The sequence below is a fragment of the Lactuca serriola genome, chromosome 2 (assembly GCF_051521515.1).
Source record: "Lactuca serriola cultivar US96UC23 chromosome 2, Lser_US96UC23_V15, whole genome shotgun sequence".
Taxonomy (NCBI): Eukaryota; Viridiplantae; Streptophyta; class Magnoliopsida; order Asterales; family Asteraceae; genus Lactuca; species Lactuca serriola.
Genome location: NC_136409.1, coordinates 26,162,313 through 26,189,765, shown reverse-complemented (window position 1 = coordinate 26,189,765; position 27,453 = coordinate 26,162,313). Strand labels below are relative to the sequence as shown.

At 32.3% G+C, this 27,453-nt stretch overlaps 2 protein-coding genes across 2 annotated transcripts; both read left to right on the top strand.

Annotated features, from left to right (window-relative positions):
* The first annotated feature begins 8,971 nt into the window (after window positions 1-8,971).
* LOC145086087 (myosin heavy chain-like protein) lies at window positions 8,972-13,446 on the top strand. Its single transcript, XM_079023813.1, has 6 exons — window positions 8,972-9,146; window positions 9,523-11,750; window positions 11,830-11,956; window positions 12,487-12,588; window positions 13,012-13,079; window positions 13,211-13,446. Exons 2-5 carry the CDS (start codon window positions 9,538-9,540, stop codon window positions 13,072-13,074), a joined length of 2,505 nt encoding a protein of 834 aa, XP_078879939.1. The 5' UTR covers window positions 8,972-9,146; window positions 9,523-9,537; the 3' UTR covers window positions 13,075-13,079; window positions 13,211-13,446.
* A 3,651-nt stretch (window positions 13,447-17,097) lies between these two features.
* On the top strand, window positions 17,098-21,474 carry LOC145086085 (eukaryotic initiation factor 3 gamma subunit family protein). The gene is made up of 12 exons (XM_079023812.1): window positions 17,098-17,399; window positions 17,801-17,928; window positions 18,062-18,182; window positions 18,335-18,416; window positions 18,499-18,569; window positions 18,731-18,772; window positions 18,893-19,017; window positions 19,300-19,393; window positions 19,703-19,936; window positions 20,739-20,844; window positions 20,948-21,034; window positions 21,138-21,474. The coding sequence occupies exons 1-12, from the start codon at window positions 17,275-17,277 to the stop codon at window positions 21,243-21,245; spliced, it is 1,323 nt and encodes a 440-aa protein (XP_078879938.1). The 5' UTR covers window positions 17,098-17,274; the 3' UTR covers window positions 21,246-21,474.
* Window positions 21,475-27,453: the final 5,979 nt, after the last annotated feature.

Here is a 27,453-nt window from a genome sequence, read left to right as displayed (position 1 = left end):
TTCTGCTATTGATTTAAACTCTTTCAACCAATTCATAATTACACTTAATCTTATAAGTATAATCATATTTACTAAACTTTGGTAAATCATGACGAATATCTTTGTTACTCTTGTGGTGGACTTGATCAACACACATCTTTGTGTGCTCGATCTCCTAGTCCTTCACTTGACACTTTGTCAACGAATTAGTCTAATTTCCAAATATGAAATTTCTCATTCATCATGCAACCAAGTTGCGTGATTCCAAATTTCTGTCCAATTGAAACTTGGGCGATGAGAAGCTCTCCCTATTTGGCAAATTCTCGACATTTCACAATTATCATAATAAGAATCACATCCATTCATTGTAGAAATATGCAAACATCAATTTTTCATAATGATTTTATTGCAAGGAAATAAATAAATAAATAAATGAGTCAAATCAAAATTTATTTTATTCATAAAGCAGCGGAAAACATTTTGTCCTTACAATGCAAAATCAATTGAAAAACTATGTAATAAATATTCCTAACAATTCTATCATAACTTTCTAAGCTCAAAATCTAATCTTCAAGTCCATGCGATCGAGATCCATTTCTTTGTGATTAGACTCATCTTGCTTTTCTATCAAGCTTCCTTTCTTTTCACTGATCCTGCAAAACATTCAAATGTAATCTTATCACATCATGTAATAAGAATCAATGAATAGGAACTTAATGGAGTTAGATAGTGGATTTTACCTGAAGCACAGTCATACTCTTTGACTTTCCCATCTTCTGGACTCTTCAGGTTCTTAGGGCAGACTTGTATCCAACGCCCTTTCTCTTGGCAGCAAACGCAGGTCGGTTCTCCTAGAACGTCCTCGGAAGCATGGTTGGTTGACCTTCCCAACAAATATGCTCCATTGCTTTGCCAAATCATTTCTGATTCAGCAGCAATGAGCATGTAAGTTAGGTCAATGAGGTTTTCATCATGATCCATCATATAATACTTTCTTTTGAACTCATTATATGATTCGGGAAGTGACTGCAGAACCCAGTTCACAGCCAACTTATCCGGGAATGATGCACCTAACATTATCAACCTATCGATGTGTGATTTCATTCCTAGAACGTGGGCACACACGGGTTTACCATCTTCATGTTTTGTTTCCAATAGGGCTTTAGTGACATTGAACCTTTCAATTCTTCGATCTTGTGGGTTAGGGAGAATAACGGGAGGGGGTGGAGGAAGTGAAGCATGATTTCTTGTTCCTCGATCGAATCGTGGAATATCATCTTCATGTGGAATGCTTGTTCCACGGGATTTAGGAAGACCACAGTTGTCGAACTTTGATATCTACAAAACGGGAGAAAACAAATTCAAGTTAGTTGATTGATTGAGTCCTTAATAAATCACCCAAATGAGATATTAAGGCTAGGACCCAACACAATATGCTACAACCTAGAAAAGGGATGTCGTAATCTAGTTGCAAAATATTTGAAGGTAAGTGAATGACGATTCACTAATTTCCACCATAAAAAAAACGAAAAAGAAATTTAAGTTTTAAATCTATGAAAACTCCTAGATCCTTTGAGATTCATTGAACATTTCAATGGCATGTTTAAATCTCGATATGCTCCTCTAATTTGTGACTAGGATGCCGAGGATCACAAAGCGGGTGTGAATAACCATGAAAATCTACATGGTGCCCTCACATGTTACAGTCACTTGTTCGATGTGCCGGTTAACCACACACGCTCCATCGAATTATGACAAACATTAAGCCACCCTTTGCTACCTTTGCTTAGACCCATTTAGTGTGCCGGTTAACCACACGCGCTCTACTAATGTCTTCGCAAGGGCACAAAGTGTAATTTCATGGAATTACATCAATTCACTTTTGCCTAAAGTAACTAAGATTGGGAATTTTATGAAAAAATTTAGTTACTTCTATACTTCATTATACTTATAATGGAAGGTTTTGTCTTATCCTACCCGTTCGGCTAACGACCCTCCACTAGTCAAGAGTGCGGTGGGTAAGAGTGGATACCTATTCAATCGCCATTTTATAGGCAATTTCCTTAAACACCCCTTATAGACCAGCTTCGTGAATGAGGCCTACTAACGGTAAAACTGACTTTTACTCATACATATATATAATGTTAGACTTTCAATGTTATATATAGTATAGGGTGTATTTTACACTTTTAAAATACTAGGTGGTCAAATTTAACAATTATACTTTTAATTCAATTAATTTATAAACCAAAACTTTTATGGATTTATTAAACCTCTTTTAATTATACACCTTAATTAACTAATAAAACCATAAGGGTGTGATATGAACTTTTCAAAATAATACTAGGGTTTTAGAATTTAACATTCCTAAATTAAATCTTTTAATCAACTTTTAAATTCCAAAACTTGAGGGCAAGTTTTGAAACACTTCAAAACATTAGGGTTTAGAATTTAAATATTTCAAAATCAAACTTTTTAATCAAAAATTTAAATTCCAAAACTTGAGGGCAAGTTTTGAAACTTTTCAAAACATTAGGGTTTTAACTATTTAAATTTCAAAACAAAACTATTAAGTTCAAATTTAAACTATAAAACCTAAAGGGGAAAAATTAAAATTTTTCACAAGATAATTCAAATCTTAATTACAAATAATCAAATTTTATCTAATAAAACAAGTGATCATCTAAATTTTGACAATTATCTTCTATTTAGGTAAGGATAATCACCAAATATTGATAAAATTCAAATTTTATGACAAAAACATATTTAAGGTAATTATCCAAAGCCAAAACAGGAAGAAAATCGCGAATATTAGCTGTCAGACGTTTTGACTCGTCGAGTCTGGACCTGGACTCGTCGAATACAGCTACCTCGGCGAGTGCACCAAGTGACTCGGCGAGTCAAACACTCAAAATCCAAAAAATTCGATTTTCAGTGCTGATTTCGATCAAATATGCATCAATACAATAGAAACCAATCAAGGCTCTGATACCACTGATGAGTTTTAGCCAAAAGACATCATATGTGCTCAAGCAAACCCTAATGCTTGGATCTAGGTTTCTCTATTGTACATGCTTTTAATCCAAGACTTAAAACCCTATATCTAATCAATATAACATATGAATTAGAGTTTAGATCATACCTTGATTGTTATGTAGCAATAACAATCTCAAATCCTTCTTGTATAGACTTTAGAAAGCTTAGAGTCACAAATGTCACTCCTCTAATGGCTCACAAACACCAAGAGCAAGAGGATGAAGAGGAGAAGAGAAGGAGGCTGCCCAAAACGTGTGGAAACCCTAAAGAACAAGTTCACCACGTTTTTGGGGCTTAAGGGTTCCTTAAATAGTGAGACTATTAGGGTTATCTAACAAGGAAACCCTAATTTGGATGCTTAGGCCCTAAGCAACCCATGAACCCCTTTCTTAAAGGCCTTTGGACGATTTCTAATGGGTTTTCCCATAGAATTCGTCCACCCCTTTAATAAGGAGTCCATTAGCTCAATATTCAACTATCACACAATTGACAGTTCTAGTCCCTTAAGTTTAATTAATGTCTTTTAGTCACAAACTTAATTCTTATTAATTCTTGACTAACATTAATTAAACAATATGATTTCTCCTTTAATATATTATTCTCATAATATATTAATAAATCATAATTAATCCTTTCTCTCCATAATTCATCCTATCAAGTTGCTTTGGTGAAGGCAACCCAAAAGGACCATGCACCATCGGGTCAAGTACATACCAAAATAGTTGTGGACTTAGACACTAATCCAACAAAATTAACTAAGAGTGAATCTAGGCTAGTGTCCAAGGCTTTTGGAGGGTTTAAAGCACCTTTTGGCCCTTGAGTTTGGAGTTCACGGTCCAAGAACTTCTTGGGACATGAACACCTTACTCTTGGTGTTCTTGGTTGTTTTCTAGTCCTACACACACTAAGATACAAGCCTAGCATAGTTTCATTGCACAAGGAAAGGACTAGGCACTCATTTGCCCCTTAAAGAAGGGTTTACGGTCCAAGAACTTCTTGGGCCGTAAACTCTTAAATCTTGATGTTTTGATATGATTTCTAGGTTATTAAGAACATAATAAGCTATATAATACAACTAGATAGAAGTACTCACATTTTGGGACGAAAGTCCGAAGATCTGTGAGAGAGAATTTGGCTTTTCTCTAGTTGGAAATGTAACAAATGAATAATTATGGCTCAAAATCATATAAATACTCCTGGGGTTTTTGGCAGAAAATATTTTATTCAGACATTGAACTCTAATATCATGAAGCTATGGAATAATAGAGTTTGCACGAATCCCTAGTGCATCCTCTCTCCTAATATCTCTTTAAGTGTAAATCCTGAAATACTCAAACTTATTCTAAAAAGTCTTAAAATTTACTGCAACTGTTCTGACTTCTATTGACTTGATAATGTTTGTACAAAATAGAAATTTCAGGTTTTCACACAGTCAGACATGCCGGTCACCATGGTGCGGGCCCTTGTGGGCCCGATAAAATAATTGGGGTCTCATGTTTTACTGGGAACAAATTCCGTAACATTTTTATTAAAAGGGGTACTTTGATTTTTATAAAGCATAAACAAAATCGGTATTTTGTGGCCGTGAAAATGGGGATGTCGCATCAAATACCAAAAAACTTAAATCAAATAATTCCTAGACACCAAAGAATTATAAGCATTCAAGAGTCTTGTATCATAAAGTTTAGGACTAGGATGCCTAGAATCATTGTTAGGATCCATCACACCCACGGTACGTTCTGTATGAGCTACATTTATTCTAAAAGCTTTATGAGTTAGGATCATTTCTTAAGCTGCATGGGCTATGTTTGTCACAATACTAAAACCGTACATCTTAGTGGAAAGTGTATCGACCAAAATTTCCAAATAAAATTTTCATTTTTAATTAATCAAAACATTCCCATAAAATATGAAATCTCAATGAAAATTGTTTTAAAAATCCATTACATCAACATTTTATTTCAAATATCAGAGTGTCCCCATATAAAATGCCAGAGAGTGCATGTCGTGTCATCAAACCTTGACCTTGCCCTTAGGCTCTGAAGTACCTGAAACAATCAACAAACTGTAAGTTAATGCTTAGTGAGTTCCCCAGAGCATGCCCCACACAATCCACATAATCATATAATCCATATTAGCTATATTAGCTACACAAACCACATAAGCCATGAATACAAACATATAAGGATGCCATGGAATCCCTACAAGGTCGTACACTAGGTGCCACTAGAACCCCCACGTGGTCTTAACCCACTGCCATGGGAACCCCCACATGGTCTTAACTACTTGCCACCCCCCACATGGTCTCAAATACCTGCCATGGGAACCCCCACATGGTCTTCGCTAACCAAAGAATTATCATACGAACCAACCATATGGTCATGCTAGGATGCCATGGAAACCCTCCAAGGTTTTACACTAATTGTCATGGGAACCCCCACATGGTCTTAATCTACTGCCACGGGAACCCCTCAGGGTCTTCCATACAAATGTCAGACCAACATAACACATAATCATCTAACAATCCACATATCCTATAATGGGCCGACCCTGGTGCCTTAGACCCATTGGTATGGTGAGGAGACTCACCTCTGTCTGCTGAATCCGAAAGCTGCTCTCCTAACAGTCCGAAACCACCCATGCTGAACAACAATATCATTATCCCAAAATTAGGGTTGAATATAATCTAATTAAAGAATCCAAGTACCCAAGCCCAAGTCCTTTCATAATGGCCCAAGAGTCTTCCATTTCTAATGAGCCCAAAGTCCATGTCCAAAACTATTAATGGGCCTCATGGACCAATAAGGCCCAACCATAACAACCATGACCCAAAACGGATAAATTGGACCACTAACTCAAATCATGACCAAGCCCGATAATTGCTTAAGGCCCAAAGGGCTTACAAGCCCAAACCCATCTGAGTGTGTACGCCTTGCGTACCACTCCTGTATGCTCAGTGTACGGAGTCCTTGAGCTGTACGTGCTGCGTACGCTATATTACGCCCAACGTACAAGAATATTAGGCATATACTTACATTAAGTGCTTAATACTTGATGTTATCACGTCCAAAATCATGTATGAGTTCATTAAGATGTTCTAGGGCATAAAGTTGGCAACTTTATGCCCTTGCATGCGATATGGGACTTCAAAACTTCATTATTCACATTAGGACTTCATTTAAAGCTTCAAACTCATGCATGTAGTCTAGATAACCCTCAAGCTAGCACCTTTATGCATCTAACATGCTCACAAAGCTCAACTTTAACCATTTCAGTCTCTGGAGTTGCTCAGCTCTCAAGAGAAGGTCCAAGAACCAACAAAAGGGACAATATGGAAAACCCTAACTAGATCTAATGAATAAAGATGGCAAGATCAGGACTTTGTACCTCCAGAAGCTCTTCAAGGTAAACTAGATGCAGATTCTTGAATCACAATGCCACTTCAAGCTTGCTCACTAACTTCTTCTTCTTAAATAAGCTCCAAAATGGCCACCAACACACTTATATGCTCCAAAATCACACTCTCAAAGGAAAACTAAGGTAAACGGATGAAATGAGGCTCTAGAGGCGGATTAGGGTTTAGTCCCAATGACTTAAGGATGCTTAAATAGGTGTTAAGTCCGAAAATTAGGGTTTTGGTCCTCTGTCGCGTACGCAATACACCTTCGCGATCCTTCCTCCATAGTACGCTAAGCGTACCCTTAGGTAAGCCCAACGTACAAAAAGGGACCATTTTTGCAAACTAAATCATTAAAAAGGGTTAGAATGGTTTACCTGATTTGGAGTGTTACAGAAAGTCCTCTGTGTCATAACCATTAATCAGTATGGAATGAGGAACGCTAGGTATAAGTTCAGTATTGGAGACTTATATGGGTTGACATCCCGTCATCGGTTACCAGCTACAACCATTGGTTGACGAGTCGAAACGAACATTGGCGTTTCCTAAATGATAAAGTCCACGACAGTAAATAATCATGGGTGTGGACTTTCAGCACTAAAACTTACAAGTGCTGGTACAGAGGCGTTCGTTACATTTTGATTATGACCTCATTATAGATCCCAGGTTAATACCAAAAATTAAGCCATATAATAGTTAATACCAGAAATTAAGTCATAGAATAGTTAATTAATATCAAGACACGACTGAACGATGTTTATTAACTTACATAAAATAAGTTATTTATATAAACTATTTTGTTTTTGTGCGAAAGCACAATATTTATGTGGGGAAGAGTTTGCCCTACTGGTTAAGTGTCAGTTTCTAAATTAAGTAAGATGATACTTAATTAATACTACGACGAATTTACAAAGTTTATAAACTCGAAACTTATGAGTTTTATATATGAATTATACGAATGCTTGTACAAGGTTTCAAGGGTAAACATGGCTATTTTATGTTTTCACAAATAGTGACATGACTTTCTTTTATATAAATTGGTATTCAAATCCTTATATAAAATATTTTGGTCATGAGAACCGTAAAAATTTGTTATAAGTTTGATTTACTTATATATTTAGTAAATGGTGTATTCATGGATTTGAGCAAACGATATTTTTAAATGAGTACAAATACACTTTCAAAACTCATTTATTTTTATACTTTTGATAGAAAGATACAAATTTATAAAAGCCGGTTAACCAGATAAATTTTACAAAACAATTTGATTATAAAAATACTTTATGTCAAAACCTGTAGAACTTACCAACAATTTTGTTGACGTATTTTAAATGCATGTATTCTCAGGTTATTTAGTAGGTCGTAAGTGTTCGCTCAGAAGACTCTCTGTTATCTTTATTATACATTTGTAAACGCCGGATTGTTAAGCGTGTGTCTCGATTTAACAATGGTCTTGTCAATGTAATTTCTATTTCATTAATAATAGAAGATTATATTTGTACCGTTCAATGTATGTTCGATAACCGTGATCACTGATTTACGTTGCACACCTTGACGTTTACGTCGTCGGCCGGAGGTGTGACATGCGCCAACAAACCTGGACGGTTGGGTTGAGGCCACATGCCAACAAAACCTAAGCGGTTGGGTTGAAGTGATACTACTCTGTGCTGTAAACCAACAAAACCAATATGGCTGGTTTGAGGTTAAAGACCAACAAACCCTGTATGCATGCTTGTATTGTATTTATATTTGTTTATGATGTGATGTATTTTGAGAAACTCACTAAACTTGGCTTATAATTTTGGATTTCACTGTTTCAAGTACTTCTGATGAGCGGAGAAAAATAAAAGCGTGATTATACACCTCATCCCGTTGTTATGTTGATGGATAATTTGATTTGATATTTGACTTATTATGATTTGGAAACAATGTTTTGGTACTTTGTATTTATGAAATTATGTCTTTAAAATGAAAATGTTTATTCTCATTTTTTGGATGTTACATTGGCTTCATAATCCAATTTTAAATTTTGTGATGTAATTTTTTTCATTTTTGCTCTAGCTCTCTATTAGAGCTTAGTGTGATGCAATTTAACCGTTCTAAAAAAAGTTGAATAAGCCGGTGTCTATGATTCAATGAGTATTTAATGAAATGTGTATGATAACAATGAAATAGAAGAGCCGAATGATTATTTAATTATATAAAAAAATGATGATTATGATTAAATATATGTTTTTTGTTAACAAGTATTTAGTGAATGATGTGAAAATAATATTTGTTGAACTGTTAACTGGATTATAAGTGCTTTAATTTTTAATATGATAACATGAGTGGCCATCAAATAAAATAATATAATTACAAAAATATAGCTATGTAAATTATAATCAATAACTTTACATAAAATACGAAAAAGAACAATAAAAGTGTAGCAATCATTACATCTTATTGTCACAAATGACAACGAATCAATTCGGAACAAAATGGCAAATCTCAAAAGAAAGTAGTATAAAATGTAAACAAATAAAAGAACAGGGGCCTGCTATGCCTTTTCCCAATTCTTTTATCACTCCCGCTTCTCTCTCTTCTGAAAACACCGAAATTCCCTCTCGTCTAACAAACCCTAAATTCAGACAACAGAGAGACGTGTGAGGTTTCAGTTAGCGTCTCAGATAGCTCAAACCTAAATTTCCAAATAAATTCAGCTCTGCTGGCGATTAATTATCAGCTTCACTCTGTAAGTGTTCATGACTCCTTTTTTTATTCTTTAAAATTGTTTTAAGTGCTCTTCAATTTCCAGTTTGGTGTGTGTGTAATGGCGACGTGAAGAGATTGAGCTCAGTTATTTCTAGATTTAGTCGAGGATTTTGTACCCTTAAAGATGAAATTCTTCAAATTTTAACGCAATATTGCTGTAATTTCAAGCTCGATTTCTTTGATTTGTTCGCGTTTTTGGTTATTTTGTACTTATTAATGATGTTCGATTTCAAATAATCCGAATGTTGTAGGCTAGTTGTTTTTTATTAGTCAGCAAAATCGTACGTGTTGACTTTTGGATTATTTGTTGTTTGAGTCGTGGGTTGGTGTAATTACGAACTAATATATTCTATCAGGTATAATCTATTTAAATGGAGAGTCAAGAGATGGCTTTTCATAGCACTGATGGAGTTAATGATATGAATGGGCATACTTCATTTGCTAATGGATTCGAACCCAAACAAGCTGGGATTGGTGTTGAACACAGTGACAGTTTCAATGTTGAGTTTTTGGAAGATCTGGATTCAATGATGGAAGACATTGATAATCGACTAAGAGTTGCACGAGTGGTGAGTGATTCTGTGATAAAGGGAATGGTTAGTGCTGTTGAACAAGAGGCAGAAGAAAAGCTAAAGGCAAAAGACTTAGAGCTTGCAATCTTAAAGAGGTCTCTGCAATTTCATAATATGAATGGAGAAGAAGATCAAAACGAGTCTTGGTTGTTACAAGGAACCAATGAACAAGAAACTATTCAGGTTAGTTCTGAAGATGCTTATGTGAAGGATGATGAATTAAAAGAATCATTGGTTTTCTTAAGAAATTCTGCTAAAGATGAGTTTAAGAAGCTTAGGAAGCAGATTGAGGGTGTGAAGGGTTGTAAACTTAAGAGAAATGGATCTTGTCATGAAATAGTGGGGCTGGGTGGGATTTTGAAAGAGGAGAAGTATGAAAATGGTGTGGGTTTGGAAAAAACAATGGATAATCTTGAAATGGTGATGAACAATGCATGTGGATTGGTGGATAAATTTTCTAAAACTTTACTTAGTAAATGTCAACAAGAGCATGAATTGAAAAGAAAACTTGAAGATATGGTAATGCAGACTTCTATAAGATCAATTTGGGATCAAAATATGGATTTGGCTGAGAAATTTAGTAACATTTCACTTTTAAGAAATGAGTTAGATGCATTGACAAAGTTGCTCCCACATCATGAATCAGGGAATTTGCTCTCTCATGGTTCTTTTGATTTTGATAATACTCATGGAAACTCTTTAAGGAGTCAACTTTCTTCAAGATGGGAGGAAAGTGGAAAGTCAACTGAAGGTTTAGATGTTCCTGATAGTTTTGATGCAGCTCAATTAAGCCACATGAACAAGGAGCAATTAGTGAAGTTTTTCAACAACACAATTTCAAAGATGAAAAGGGAACATGAATCCGAAATTCAGAAGAAGACTGAAGCCTATATTAGTTTAAAGGGGAAATACCTGAGTGAAAGGCGCTCTTTTGTCCTCCCTAAAGAGTTTGAAACATTAAAAAGGAAGATTCCGGAAGTTGTTTCCAAATTGGATGGAATTCTTTCTGAAAGTGATGAGTTTCCTGGAAAGGGTGATGGTGTTGTTAGTATTGACATTCTAAATAAAACACTTAACACCCTTTTAAGAGAAAACAATCATCTTAAAGATGCACTTATTGTTAAAAATGATGAAGTAAAGCATCTCGAATCCCAACTTTCTTCATCTGATACACATTTCCAAAAAATGGTGAAGACCCATGAATCTTTAATAACAGATGCATGTATAGAAGCTTCCATTGTTGAAGATGTATACAAATGTGTTGTTGGAGGGCTAAATTGTCAATTCCAAGACATGAAAGAAGAATCAGAGGTGGAAATTATCGCAATGCATGATATATATGAGGCTCTATTAGGATCTGGTGCTGAAGATTCTAGTGTTTCTGCAGTTGAAGACACATTTATGGAATCTTTATTTATGGAAGAACTGTTGCAGACTGTATTCAAAGAATCTTTAACTGATGCTGAGAAAAAGATTGAGACTTTACATGAAGAATATATAAGCATCAACAAAAAGAAGGAAAAGGAAAGGGAGGTTGAAATGATATTGGAAGGTGAAGAGAGAGCAAAATTAGTGGAAGAAAAGGAAAGGGTAGAAAGGGAATTGACAAAAGAAAAAGAGCAATCTGAACTAGCTTTAAACGAGTGTAATAATTTAAGAAAACAAGCAAATTGGCATGAAACATTGATGTTGAAGAAAAACAAAGAGGTGGATGAAATCAATGACAAGTTTTCAAAAGCACAAGAGAAAGTTTTATCTCAGAGAATGGAAATAAACTCCCTTAAAGAAAAAGTTGATTTATCAATGAAAGAGATAAAAGCATTGAATGATTACAAAATCATGGTTCTTGATGTTTCAAATGAGAAACAGAGTTTAATGTCATTGATTGAAATGAAAGAGAAAGAACATAGGAAGCAAATGGAAGCCATAGTTGTTCTTGTTGATGAATTATCATCAAAGATTGGTGATTTTGAAAGAAGGGTAACATGGGATATTTCAGATAATAATAAAAGGTATTTAACTTTATCTTTATTGTTCTTTCATATATACAATCTTTGATATAATCAATTTCCTTTTTTTTTAAATGTTTAGGTTGGAAAAATCAAGATCTGAATTGAGTTCTTTCATCAAGGAAGTTAGTGTACTTAAAAAAACGGGGATTTTATACAAACAGAAGTTTGAAACAAAATGTAATGATCTTCAAATGGCTGAAGATGAGGTAAGTTTTTTTTTTCTTTCTTTTTTTTTTTAAATGTTCTTGAAGCAAATAGCAGTTTCTTTTTTCTTGCTATTAAATATTACCTTCACAAGATATCTAAGATTTTATTACCTTTATTCATTAGTTTGATATTATAGGGTTATTTTTGGTAAGAATAGTGGTATTGGCAAATAAATTTATTTTATATGGAAATAAACTGATTATTTTCCTATTAAGATTGATGGAATAAACTCACAAAGGAATGGAATGGAATGAGTGATTGCATTCCATTATCAAATTGATAAATAAAGACAAAAAATATTATTTTATAAAAAGTAAACTTCAAATCAAATTACAATACAGTTACACCATTAAACAAGTTACATATAAACATATCTCATGTTTGTTTGAAATGTATTTTATATATATTTAATATATAGCCAAACAAATTTTCTTTATCACTTCATTTTTTTTTTGCTAAAAAGACTTGCATTAAATAAAACTTTATTAAATTTCAAAATGTAATAAGTTTAATTTTCTTTTGGATTCAGGTTGATCTTTTGGGAGATGAAGTTGAAACACTTTTAGGGCTTCTTGAGAAGATATATATAGCTCTTGATCATTACTCTCCAGTCTTGCAACATTACTCAGGGGTAAAACTGTAATTTTTATTTAAGGATAATATCATTATCATCCGTATAAAAATGTGTTACTGATAAATAGAAGTTTAAAAGGTTAAATACATATTTATGCATCAAAATTTTACATTCTCCCCAATTTATACAATAAAGTGGCTTTTAAAAAAAAATAGAAATATGCAATGTTTCATCATTTTACCAATTTATGCAATATTGTGTTTGCTTCTTTTACTAATTTACCCCAAAATGTTTCACATTTTTACCAATATATGCAACTGACAACAATTAAATTGCATTTTTTTTGTCTTAATATGAAACTTGTGTTGATATTTTGTATAAAAACAACTTTGCTGCATAAATGCGCATTTAACCCAAATTCAAAGCAATACAACAAAAAAAAGAACAAAATTACAATATTACCCCTCCATTCTAATTCAGGTTATTGAAATCTTGGAGCTGGTTAGAAGAGAATTAAGTGGAGAATCTTTGAAAGCACATTGAGTAAGGTAGATTCTCTTATACATTGCTACCCTATTTTTATTATTTATTAATTTTTTTTAAATATGCAAAAAAAAATGTTATTTCTTGCATTTAGCCCTTAAATAAAAATTGAAAATATTCATATTTGATGATACAGGTGCACTTGTTGGGATCATCAGTTTTGAAAAGGACACATGGTCTATTACTATTAGTACTGTGAAAAGTAGTTAAAAGTATGTGAATTTACCTTTTTGCCCATGTTTTTCGTGTCTACACATACAAACACACACGAATACAACACAAACAAACCACCTTTCCGTTTGGGTTTCTTTTTTGGCCTTTATATATATTTAGTTCTTTACCCAAAATGGTATGTGAATTTACCTTTTTGCCCATGTTTTTTTTACTTTATTCTTTTGGGTTTATGTCTTCTTGTATATATATAGTACAGTAGCTTTTTAATGCTCGAATTTGGCATTGTTCAAATCCGTTTAAGTTTTAATCATTTCATATAATTAATTCCAATATTTGGTATTTTATTATGAGATTTAGAGTATGTTTGGTTATTAACATGAAGTTTGTATATTATATGTAAATATATTCTGTAGTTTTAACTTTGCATATTTGAGTATTATGTTGTGATTTTTCTTTTAACTTCATTAAATAAGCAATTAAACTTGATAAAAGCTCATAATAATCCAAATAAAGTTATAATAAAAAGTATATTTTTAGTTATTCTAAAGGTGTAATTTAATTAAATTTGTAAGATTTGATAGAAGATAAAATGGGCTATGAAGGTTGCCTTTGCCTTTTGGTAAGAGACAACGTTGAATTTTAATGGATAAACCTTTTTATCTATTTTTTTAAGACAAAAGTGCAAAAATGGTCCCTGTGGTATGCATTTTTTTGGGGTTTTAGTCCAAATCCCGACTTTTTTGGCTTCGTGGTCCTTTTGGCCATATTTGTATGTAAATTTGGTCCCTCGTAAAATTGAAATGACTATAATGCCCTTTTAATTTATTTTTTTTATATTTTTTTATTTACTTTAAATGAAAAAGAAAATAAAGAATTAATTTGGGTCCACATCTCTCTCTCTCTCTCTCTCTCTCTCTCTCTCTCTCTCTCTCTCCTGTTTTCTTCTTCGTTTAGCACCATACAAACACCCCTGATACTTGCTATTTTTGTCCCCATTTCTTCTTCATTAGACTACCAAGACTCACACACCGGAGGTGGGTGGTCCTCCGATTGCTGGAAAACACGAAGATGAGAGAGAGGAGCTTATTGCCTCCATCCCAACCTCCAACAGATCCATTCCCGTCGAAGCTCAACCCCCAAACACCTTATGTCCTTGCTCTCATTTTCTTCTCCTTCAATCTGATGAAGACGAGGTCCTATGCCTCCACTCGACTTCTGATTTTATCCAGTTCTTTCTCAAACAGGTGAGGGCCGAAGTCTTCCCTTCCCCTTTCTCCTTAGTCGGAAACGAACAGACAAGAGAAGGGCTGTCGGAAATCCAACAACCCCTCTTCTTCTTCATCGATTTCAGTCACCGCCGAACCACCACTTTTGACCACTCTGTATGATTTCCATTCCAATCAGATGAAGACGATGACTAGGTCAAAGATGATGGCTCGTCTGGTATCAACTATTCCCTCTTCGCAATCTGTTAAACCCCACCCGACCACCTCATTTGCTGATTTCGTTCGTACTTCTCCCTCCCGATCAGACGAAGATTGAATCTACGAGGGTCGTCGGAGGTCGACGCCTGCCCTTTTTCGTGATCTCTCAGCCTCACCGGAGATTCCAAATTTTCCATCTGTTCGTTTGTTTCTTCATCGAAAACAGATCCTTACTAAGAAGCTCCATTAAATTGAGGACCCTAAATTGGAATCGGAGTATGCTCTGGTGAGGATGGAGAAGAAGATCCACTAATTTAATTTCAGTAAGAACACGACCATTGCGATAGAGAGAAAAAAAGAGTTAAGGGTAAACGAGTAAAGAAGAATAGGTTGGAGAAGACGAACTGGGAGGGTGATTCGTACAGGAGAGAGAGAGAGAGAGAGAGGGCCCCTTCTTAATTTATTAATTATTAAAATAAATATATTAGTATTAGATTTAAAAAGAAATAAAAAATAAATGAAAAAGAAATAACCCAAGGGTATTACAGTCATTTCACTATTCATAGGGACTAAAAACGCAATGAAACTAGCTCAAAAGGACCACGAAGCCAAAAAAGTCGGGGTTTGGACTAAAACCCCAAAAAAATGCATACCACAGGGACCATTTTTGCAATTTTGTCTTTTTTTAATTCGTTTCTTTTTGAGAAATTAAATATCCTTTTATTTTTTATTCCTATATATCTCCATATCCAATAAAATGTTGATATATATAACATTTAATGTTCATTTAATGAGATTTAATCATATTTTATGATACTAATAGGACACATGTTATCATTTAAATGGATAGGAGGATTGGTAGGATCAAAAGGTGAAGTATATTTAATTTCTTTTTCTTTTTACACAAAAAAAGAAAAAAAAAAAGTAAAAGCGTTGGGCTTATTGGGTCTAATCCAATATTCGGATGGGTATCCAAAGTGAATAGTTCACACTACATATCAAATACGTAAAAGCCTTGGGCTTATTAGGTTTAATAAATAAATATTACTAACTATTGGTTGGCATAATATTATTTATGTTTTATTCAACCATACGTCAACATATCTTCGTATCTTTCTACTACTGGCTTCCCTTTGACTTGACAATCATGATACATGATTCCACTTTGATGTAAGATGTATAAATGAGTTGTTTGGAAGTACCATGCATTTTGGCTTATATTTTGGTGAATGAAAACGATTTTCATCCAAAAATGCATCTACACCCTTCATATATTTATGAAAATGACATTTTTAACGAGATTTTATGTGTAAATATTGAACTTAAATTGAGATTTCGATGGATCTTTTTTTTCTTGATCTACCTTACCCACCACATTTCCAAGTATGACATGATTCTTTATACAAAAATTATTAACATTTTATCAAAATAACAAACTTTTTTTTTTATTGAAATAACACTTAATGGGAAAAAAGAAAAACATTTGGTCTCTCACCTCCCAACTGCTAAATGGATAAAAACAAAAAAAGCAACAAAAACAGACCCCAAAAATTCCATTATAATGGGATATGAGGAGGTATAAGTCCATAGTCGGGTCTTTCAGGACGGAAGATCGATTGTGTCACTAAGATGACCTTCGACATGTGCACAACAAAAACGTGTAGAAAGGGAAATCAAAGGAAAACTAAGTCGTAATGTACGATAAAACATAAACATGAGTATTTTTTTAAAAAGATATTGATCTGAGAACCTGCAAAAAGGGAAACTCCAACAATAAAGAGCAATGCAACAATACATGAACAATCAGATAAGTAACATAAGTGTAGGAAACCAGATAAGTACCATAAGTGTAGGAAATCATCATCAATAAATAAAGATAAAAAACAAAGACATGTAAGGTGGAGAGACTATCAATTAACACTAATGTTTTACCTCCAAACTACTTTATCTGAGGTCATCTCCTTAGTAAGAGCAAACTCATCCATGTCAAGCCTTAGTTTATCCTCCTATTTCCTTCTAGGACGTCATCTCTTTCTCTTACACTCAATTCTATTTAACTTTGCTCTATTTGACTCGGACCTGTTCTAGAATGATCTTGAAAACATAAATATATAATCAATAATTATTTTGTATTACAATATGAAACTATAATTATCTGTAGACACCCAATGCAAGGTATTAAATGTAAATCATGACAATATATTTTAAGTTATTTAAAGTACATATTTTTACATGTAAAACCACAATACTAGTATCAATATTTTTATATTTGCTAACATACATGCATTAAAAAGTTGATTTGATCATTAATCATTAATACAATATAAAAGCTAAAACTAGTTAAAATATAATTATTATATAAAAAAAAATCACACATATACATAATTTTTTTTTATAAGTTTACCTTTTGTAGCATAGATCTTGTTGTCTGTCGTTGGATATAGTTTACGATTTGACAACGATAGTTTCTAACGGTTGCGTCAAAACCCTAATTAGGGTTTATCTACGTCAAAGTCTAACGAAGAGTAGAGTGTCATCGATTTGAATAACTCGGAATCGTGGTCTGTACCAATAAATTTGGAATTTTTTTCATTTAATAGAGATGTCAGCAGTTGAACAAGAAGACAACTCAAATCAAAACCGAAGAATAACTTGGGAAGGTTGCAGCGTTTTGCTTGATATCAACGATGGTGATCGCCTCGTTTTTTCTCGTCTCACTGCTGGCTCGTAAGTCATTAATCCATTGGTTCCAAACAACCCTACATTTTGATTTTTGATTTCGAACCTGTTATCTTAGTTTAGGAATTCGATATGGATCTTGCTGCCAAATTAACATCAACATTTACATATCTAATACTTGTAGTATATAAATTGGATTACTAAATTTTCTTTACAAGTTAGGAAATTTTCGTAAATTCGCTCTTCTTTCTGAATGATGACATCGTTTCAGTTTTGTATAATATGCGTTTTGATGATGATTGCTTTGGTTGAAGATTAGCATTTTATACGTGCGATTTTGCTTAAGATAGTGAAGATTGGGGATCAGATTTGACCAATCTTTGTGAATGGAGAGATTGCTTCAGCTTTTTCTATGTGCTTTTTGATGATAGAATTGATGATTCTTGTAGGATTGTGAAAATTGGGAATAAGAATTACCCTCTTCGGCCATTGATTGGGTGTCCATTTGGTTCTTTATTTCAAGTAGAGAATGGAGCAAATGGTCCTTCATTGGCTCGTATTATTTCAACTGCAGAAGGTTTGTTTACTTTCTTTTGTTTATATTTATTCATTGTTTACTTTTTTCCATCACATAGATCCATAAGCATGAAACTTGATATATTCTACCAATTACATTGATTTTTCCCTTTTTTTCTTTTCTTTTCTATCAGATAATAATGCTGAAGACAAGAAAGAATGTGACATAAAAGAAGAGTCAAGAGACAATCGTGCATTGATTGATAATAATACAGCTCAAACACTTACTGGTGAAGATATAGAAGGAATGCGAAGGTTAGAACCTGTTCTCTCACTTTCAAGTTCTTATAAAATGACTCTTTTGCCCTCTTGGACCATATCCATAAAAAGTGATAAACTAAAGGGATGACTTTTGTAAATTGCTTTCTTTTATTGATAAATATGACTTATATATAGCTTTAATCCAGACAGGGTGCAAGTGGGAATGCTATAGTTGAAGCTCTTATTGCCAACAGTGCAACATTTGAGAATAAAACGTCTTTTTCACAAGTGAGTATTGTTCTTCACAATTTACAACTATGCTTACATGTGTAGAGTGCATACTGAACTTTTACGATTTTACCCTCTGCAGGAAAAATACAGGCTTAAGAAACAAAAAAAGTATGCTCCTAAAGTACTCTTGAGACGCCCCTTTGCACGAAGGTAATTGAAAATAAAACTATAATACACAAAGTCAAAAATATATGAAAGTACTTTGCATATAACCCTAATTCCCTAAATCATATTATTTTCTTGAAAATTGTTTGAGGTTCTGATTTCTTTATCTTCCCATGTTGACTTTTTTCTTATCTTATTTCTTTCAGTATATGTGACACTTACTTCAAAAAGTATCCAGCTAGAATCGGGTAAATAATTATAATATCATCTTTCTTTCGTCAGTGACTTAATTAAATAATCATCAATCTCTTGTTAATATTATTTGGAATCGATTAATCAATTATTATGCATATCTGAATGAATCTCAGGTTCTTGAGAGTTGACACATTATCTCTTCTTCTCTCATTTGCTAATGTTTCTGCACACTCTGATGTTCTTGTTGTGGATATGATTGGTGGTTTAATTACTGGTGCTGTTGCAGAGCGTTTAGGAGGTATGATTTTATGTTATTTTATAAATTATAACTATTATTTTTCTTTTAAAGGGAGAAAATTGTTGTAGAATTTTTGATTTAATGGACTTAATGGGAAACATGACTTAATCTGGTAAGCTATAAGCTATATAAAGTATACAAGTGTTTTCTTTTTGATTTAATGCAGAAAGAAAATGACCCATTTACCCTTATTCCTATTTTTTATGCTACTAAACTTTTTTGAAGATAAATAATATTTGTTTTTGGTTGTTTAAACTTTAAATAATGTTGTGGATTTAATAGGTACTGGTTATGTGTGCAATACTTATCGTGGAGATTCTCCATATTCCATTGAGATTGTCAGAATATTCAACTTCAATGATGAAATTAACAAAAGGTACATCACATCACCTTCCAATTCCAATTCCAATTCCAGTTCCATCAAATTAAATAATCTGTGAAGTATTCCATCCAATTCCAATTCCAGTTCCATCAAACATAGGCTTTGAAGTATTACAATGGAATTCAATTCTGTCCATTCGGCTACATAACAAACAATGGAATGGAATTCCGAATTCCAATTCTGACAATCCAACCTCACAAACGACAAACCAAACACACCCTTTTTGATTTTCGATGGAGAGGTTTATTATATTGAAAAGTATATAAAAAGTAATCAATCAATCTTTTCTTTTTTTGGTTATAGGATTGTGAGGTTGTCTCTTGATGAACTTTGTAATAATGGAGATATGAAAGAAGATGAAGTGATGCTTCAATCTGCAAATGATAGTAATGATGATAATCCATCATCCAATGTATTGGAATCTTTAAGTTTGGAGGGGGGTAGCATGGAAGCCTCAAAAGTATATAAAGCTGCAAAACCTGGAGAAAAAGCTCCTCAAGATGCTATCAGATCATGGAAGGAAAATGGATTTTCAAGGTTCACATCAATTTGCTTATGTCATGTTTGTTACTTAAGATAGACCTCTCATCTCTCATCTCACTTGCCACCTGTCATTTGTCACTTCACTCTTCACTTGTCACTTGTCATTTGTCATTTGTCATTTGTCATTTGTCATTTGTCGTTTGTCATCTGTCACCTGTTATCTGTCATCTGTTATTTGTCATTTGTCGTCTGTTACCTGTCATTTGTCGTCTGTCACCTGTCATTTGTCATTTGCCACTTTAGACCTCTCATCTCTCATCTCTCACTTGCCACCTGTCATTTGTCACTTCACTCTTCACTTGTCACTTGTCATTTGTCATTTGTCATTTGTCATTTGTCATCTGTCACCTATCATCTGTCATATGTTACCTGTTATCTGTCATTTGTCACCTGTTATTTGTCATTTGTCGTCTGTTACCTGTCATTTGTCGTCTGTCACCTGTCATTTGTCATATGTTACCTGTCACCTGTCATTTGTCATTTGTCGTCTACCTGTCATTTGTCGTCTGTTACCTGTCATTTGTCGTCTGTTACTTTAGTTGTCATTTGTCACTTCACTTGTCATTTGTCACATGTCACCTGTCATTTGACATGTTTTTTTTGCCTACCTATAAAAGTGGGACATGGACTTGCTCCTAATCTTTTGTTTGTGCAAAAGACGTAAATGCCCTTTTCATACTAATTATTAAAAATAATTCTAGAAAGCTTGTCCCATGTCTTCTGTTGTAGTAGAACAAATGCATGAAAAAAAATGTTATGAAATAATAATAATCTGTTATTATTTGATATGTTGCAGCTTAATAATAGCTGCTCCAGATGTGGATGCTTGGAGTATTGTGAAGGAGGTGTTACCGTTTTTATCCTTTTCAGCTCCTTTTGTCATTTACCATCAGTATCTTCAGGTCATTTCTTATTCAAATCTTTTTTTATTAATTTTTTTTAATGTGATATAATTTTCTAGCTTTCTTAAAATCAGACATTAATGGAAGTTGTGTTTAACTGCAGCCATTGGCAACATGCATGCATAATCTTCAGGTTGAGAAAATGGCAATTGGCTTACAGATTACAGAACCTTGGCTACGTGAATATCAGGTTTTTTGTTTTTTTCTACTTCTAATTGTTCAATAAGCACATATTTGTAAATTATTTAATTTTCCAACACTTTTTTATTATAAAAAAACATATTATGACGTAGGTTCTTCCTTCAAGAACTCATCCACACATGCAAATGAGTGCTTGTGGTGGATACATATTAAGCGGCACTAAAATATGCAATGAAAAGTCAACAACAACAACCCAATAAGTCAACAACTTACTCTTCCATAAGTTGATTTTTCTTTTTGTAAAACTTTTTTTTTTTTTTTTTTTGTGTCATGATGAAAGCCCCATTTTTGAATGTTATAATATAAAGTGGGCATTCATTCATTCTCTCATAAACTTGGATATTAGTAGATTGATTTGTAGGTTTTTATTATTTGTTTCTGTTAAAGATTTTGGTCACTTTTGAGGTGAGAAAGTTCAAATTTTGTCCATGTACTATGTAGATACTTTGTATTGATTTTTTTTTTTTTTATGATATTTTGTTATAAGTAATCAGTTATTAATAATTGCTCTTTGATAACTATGTTAAATAAAAAATCGTGGTTTTGCTTTTTCTATTCATCGATCTTTTTTGAATAGTCGAATGTTGTTTGTAGTAATCTTGTTTGTTTGAATCCATGATGATTAGATTTTTTATTTGTAATATTCTCAAACTTCTTTTTTGATATTTTTTAAGTCTATTATTTTTTAAGTAGATAAAATAGTTTTTTTTCAAAAAAAAAAAATGTATTTGAAATAACTTCGTGATAACCTCATGTGTTTTTTTCCATAAGTTTTTTAAATATACCCTTACATGTTATTTTAATTATATACTTAAATGTCCCATTTAATAATTATCATTTATATTATCAATAATCTTTTACTAAATGCTATTATTTTGTTAGCTCTCAACTAGTTTCTCACACAAAAATTAGTTTATCATACAAACATTATTTGGTCAAAATAACCTCAGCAACCTAAAAAGAGATTTATTCCCACTATGACAAAAACCATCTTAGCACGCTCCTAATGGAGGGTGTTATAGGAAGACTTTTGTAATATCTCAATTGAGTCTTTACAAAATGGTGATTTGTAGTGGAGAGAATGACTTACATAGTAATAAGCACTAGAATGAACTTTTGTAAATGAGTTATTAGAAAAAGATTTTGAAAATGTCAGAGTTTGCCAAGGGGTGTGCGTGTGTGTTATTTTGTTTAATAATTATATATATTTGGGTTGATGAAAATTATCTTTTTTTAAAGACGTTTCCATTGCAACCATTGTTGCTCTTAATTTTTGGTTTAGCAACAAGACTTTCCAAATATATTTTAGTCTGAATGAGGGGAAAGAAAAAGTTCATCAAAGATATAAATATCGCCAGCTCTGTTATAATAATCTAATAACTGAAAGAAAATTACTTCAACAAATGTCTTAGTCACTATCTCCTCTCCCTATTCTAATAAAAAAGTAGTTTTTAATCTCCTTTTGACATATGTCACCATATTAAGCCTCATAATTAATGCAAAATTTATTTTTCTTTTGCCATGTTTCACCTTATTATGTCTTATAGTTATAATATAATTAACTAGTTTATAACCCGTGGAAACCACAGTTATAAAATTAATTAAACATTTATAGTAAAAACTCAAAATTATTAATCAATTATTTTAGATAAATATTAATTAAAATATATTTTTATTAGTTATGTGAAATTATAATCGTTGATTCAAATTTGAAAAACTTCAATTTGAAAAACTTCTATCTAGAGATAATACAACTATTCGAAAATATTAATTGTATACTCTATATTATTAGGCAAAAATCATGTACAACACTTTTACTTAAAAAAAAATCATTTGAATCTACGATCATATACAACGTCTTTAGGCAAACTAGTTGAAAATATTATACAATCAATTGACGTATCCACAACAACATTTTCATTATTAGTTCATCAATTGTTTAAGGTTCATGTACAACACTTTTACTTAAAAGTAATGAACCTTAAAATACTCTTCGTGTGATTGTAATTCTTGTTCATTATTAGTTCATCAAATTGTTTTTTTTCTTCTTTTTCTAATAACACGATGTATTAATGTAAGTTTAGGCTCAACGTCCATATCAAATGCAATAACTTTGGTGATATTTATACCCGAAGCACACCCTTCATTTCTAAAATTCTTAGAAATAGTCATTATATTTTGTAATTGGTGGTTAGTAGCACATCATGACAAATAGCAAATAAAACTTCATGCAAAGATAATCATTCCAAGTAAAAACTCAAAATTCTTAGGGTGTGTTTGGTTGTAAGAAATTTTCCAGTTTTCTAGGAAATTTTTTCAAGAAAAACAGAAATTTTGAAAACGCGTTTGGTTCATTCATTTTTTCAAAATTTTTCAAGAAAATGAAAATTTTCAGTTTTCCAATTTGTATGTAAATTAGAAAAGTGATTTTTACAGTTTTTCTAAATTTTCTAAATTTCTAAGATGGAAAATGAAAACTCCATCGGTTTCAACCAAACGTATTTTCTAAAATTTTCATTGAAAATTGAAAATGAAAACTCAAGTCTATTTTTTGAAAACATTTTCTTAGAAAATGAAAACAATTTCCACAACCAAACACCCTTAGGGTGCGTTTGGTTGTGGAAATTTTCTAGTTTTCTAGGAAAATTTTTCAAGAAAAAACGAAAATTTTGAAAACACGTTCGGTCTTTCATTTTTCCAAAGTTTTTTAAGCAAAATGAAAATTTTCAGTTTTCCAATTTGTATGTAAACTAGAAAAACGAGTTTTACAATTTTCTAAGGTTTTCCAAATTTCTAAGTTGTAAAATGAAAATTCCATCGTTTCCAACCAAACACATTTTCATTGAAAAACTAAAATGAAAACTTAACTCTAGTTTCTGAAAGCATTTTCTTAGAAAATAAAAACAATTTTTCATAACCAAACACACAATTAGTAGCACTAACTAAACTTTTGGTTTCACTTTTTGATTTTGGGCCACCACTAGATCCGGTTAATTCTAGCATATCTAATCTGGAGCTTCAACATTAATAACTTTGACACTTTTAATCCTACTTTTCAACAACTATTGGATAATACAATTAAAATTGGAACATTATCTATAACATTTTCCATCCCTTAGTAGAACTAGAATATAATGTATATATATGTGTTGCACAACACCGAAAAAAAAAACTTAAACCCAAGAAACTGGCATATAACTAAGAGTAAGGTTAATCCTGTGCCAAGCACATGACATATATAAACCTCTAGAATTGATTAAAAGCCCAGGACGAACAAGAAGAAAAAAAGTCATTATCTTTATTATAAAATTTAATTTTTAAATAAAAATATATAATGATAAAAATTGGGTCCTGTGCAGCTGCCCACTTTGCCCCTCCTCAAAGCCCCCATGACCGCTAAAGGTCAAATATGTCGCCGCTAAAGGTATTAGCGGCGACCTGTCGCTGTTAAATGGTCGTTGTTGTTGGTCCGTCGCTAATGCTCCACTGGTCGCTGCTATTGTCTTTCGTCACCGCTAAAAGTGATTCTCCGCTAAAGGCGTGTCGCTGCTAATACTATTTGTCGCCATTAAAGGTGTCGCCGCTATTTATATGTATTTTTATACATACAAATACACATACAAAATACATATATACATACAAAAACACATACACATACATAATTCACATACAAAATACACATATACATATAAATGATCATAGAAAAACACATATACATACATAAAATACACTCAAGATACACATATACATACAAATGCAAATACCAATACATATCCACATCTACAAACACAAAATACACATACAAATACACATCTAAAATATTAAAATTATCAAATTTTCGTCATGAACAGTGGTGATCACGGTAAACTCCGACAAAAATTGGGGGGGGGGGGGGATCTCAAAATTCCAACAACCAAATTTAGTAGGGAGAAGAGAAAAGGAAAATAAAATGGGAAAAAATGGAGAGGAAGAGGGGTGAAATATCGAAGAATTCGGTGAAATTCCGATGAGATCGACAATGGTGAGCAGAGAGAAGAGAGAAGAAACAGAATATCAGAGAAGAAAGTGAAGACAAAGCAGATTTTATTGTCGACACTTTTTAGCGGTGATGGGCAACCTTTAGCGGCAATACATCGGAGGGAAAACAATCCAGGGTTTCCTACGTCGTTGGATCATCGCTTAAATCGACGAACGGGGTTAAAATGACGCGGATCGCAGAACTGGCAATAGCGACGACGAATAGCTTTTAGCAGCGACAGACCGGAGGAAAAATAACACGAGGTTTTCTACGTCCTCCTAGTCGTTTGATCATCGCCTAAATCAACGGTTATGGTTGAAATGACACGGATCGCCAATATAAGCCTTTAGCGGTGACAAAAAACGCGTTTGCTTGATGTTGCTGCTAAAAGTGTCCGTCACTGCTAAAAATGTCGCCGCTATTGCCTATTATTCTTGTAGTGACATAATTGACATTAGAAACGAGTTGTCTAACAACACAAGCAATGTGATATTAAACATGTTGTCAGATATATAAGGATAAACCATACAATGACTTGCAAAACAATATGGACAAATTAATGAAATCAACATCTTATTTTTGCAACATGGGAAAATTTTCCAATACCTTCTCATAGTTAGTCCTCATAAGATTAGGGATGAAATAAGGAAAACAAAGATATTCATGGATGGTATATGACTCAACACCACATGCATGAAGTTGATTGAGTCCCATTGAAGTAGTTGAAACACTAGAAGAAGACGCAAGTATATTGAAATTAGATTTCCAAGCTTCCTCCCTAATAAATCAAAATCTTTTTGCCACATGTCTTCTTCTTTCTCATTTGGACACATGACATTTTCTATAATTTTTAAAATTTTTATTTTTCATTTGTCATTTTATTGTATTTTTTATTTTATTAAATTAAAATTCCAGATTTAATATGTAAGCTAATATATAAGTAATGTATTTATTAGAAAGACTTTATATATATAATGTATTAAAGTCTCATCAATTTTAACTGTTCAAAAATTTTCTCATTTTTCTTATAAATTCAAAATTTTCAAACCGTTAAATTTTCATATTTAATTTTTTTTAATTAAAGTTATGAAATATATGAACTACTTTTTAACAATTATTGATTGATAATTAGAGTATTGTGTGGCTATCTCGTAGAACCATAATGGCCCTTTAGTACATTTATGTCACCTCCCACCTTAATAACAACCATGGCTTGCAAAGAGATAACGAGTTTCCTATACCACATCATTCCTAACGATTGTATTGTAAAGAAGCAAATATACATAAATGATTTAAAAGCTTCCCTCACAAATGACTTAAATGTAGACAAAAACTATAATTCTATAAAATTGGTCCCGTATTTAAAAAACTTTGGATTAGATCAAAAAAGTATTTTATAGGTTGAAGTGCAGAAGGAGACAATAATGGCAGTGGAGAGAGAGAGAGAGAGGTTACGGGTGGGGGTATATATATATATATATATATATATATATATATATATATATATATATATATATATATATATATATATATATATATATGATGAGATTCAATAGATAATTATAATTAACCAATGAACCAATCTTTTTTTTTAACTTTTAGAATTTATTTTTTATAAAAAAAAAATAAAAATACAAAAATTCATAACTTTTTATACTTTTTCCAATGATATAAAATTCGATTTGTTTTTTACGTCAAATTCATAATGTGAATCTTTGAAAATTACAACGTGAATCTGAAAAATATTTTTCACATTCACAATGTTAATATATGAATTTAGATATTTTTAGATTTTTTTTTTTGATAAAAAATAAGCTCTATAAATTGAAAAAAAGATTTGGTTCCTTGAAGAACCAATAATTATGGTATATATATATATATATATATATATATATATATATATATATATATTAAATTGTAAATGTATTAATATAGATTTAAGAAATACAAAAAAGACAATAAAATGGACATAATCGTATTTTCAAGTTTTTTTGGGACCAAAATCACATAAATGTTTTGATTTTGAACATTCCATTTAAGAATTTTTTTGGACCCTATCCTATTTTTTTTTAATACTATAGAGACCAATGTTGTAGTTTTGTCTTAAATGTATTGCGAAGCATTATCTATTTTGCTTATGTCAAAAAAAAGTAAACCCACAAATCCGCAAGCATGCATTCGCGAGTTCTATGTTACTTTGTTAAAATCCAAAACAAATTGGTTCTATCAGTGACGGATCTAGGATGGAAATTAACCGAGGTTCATCATATTAAAAAAAACAAATAAAATTACAACACTTTGAAATTTTAGGATATTTATAGTTTTTTTCAACAAAAAAAATTCAATGAGGGACTTTTCTTATAAGAGTAGGTGCCATTGATGGTGTTTTG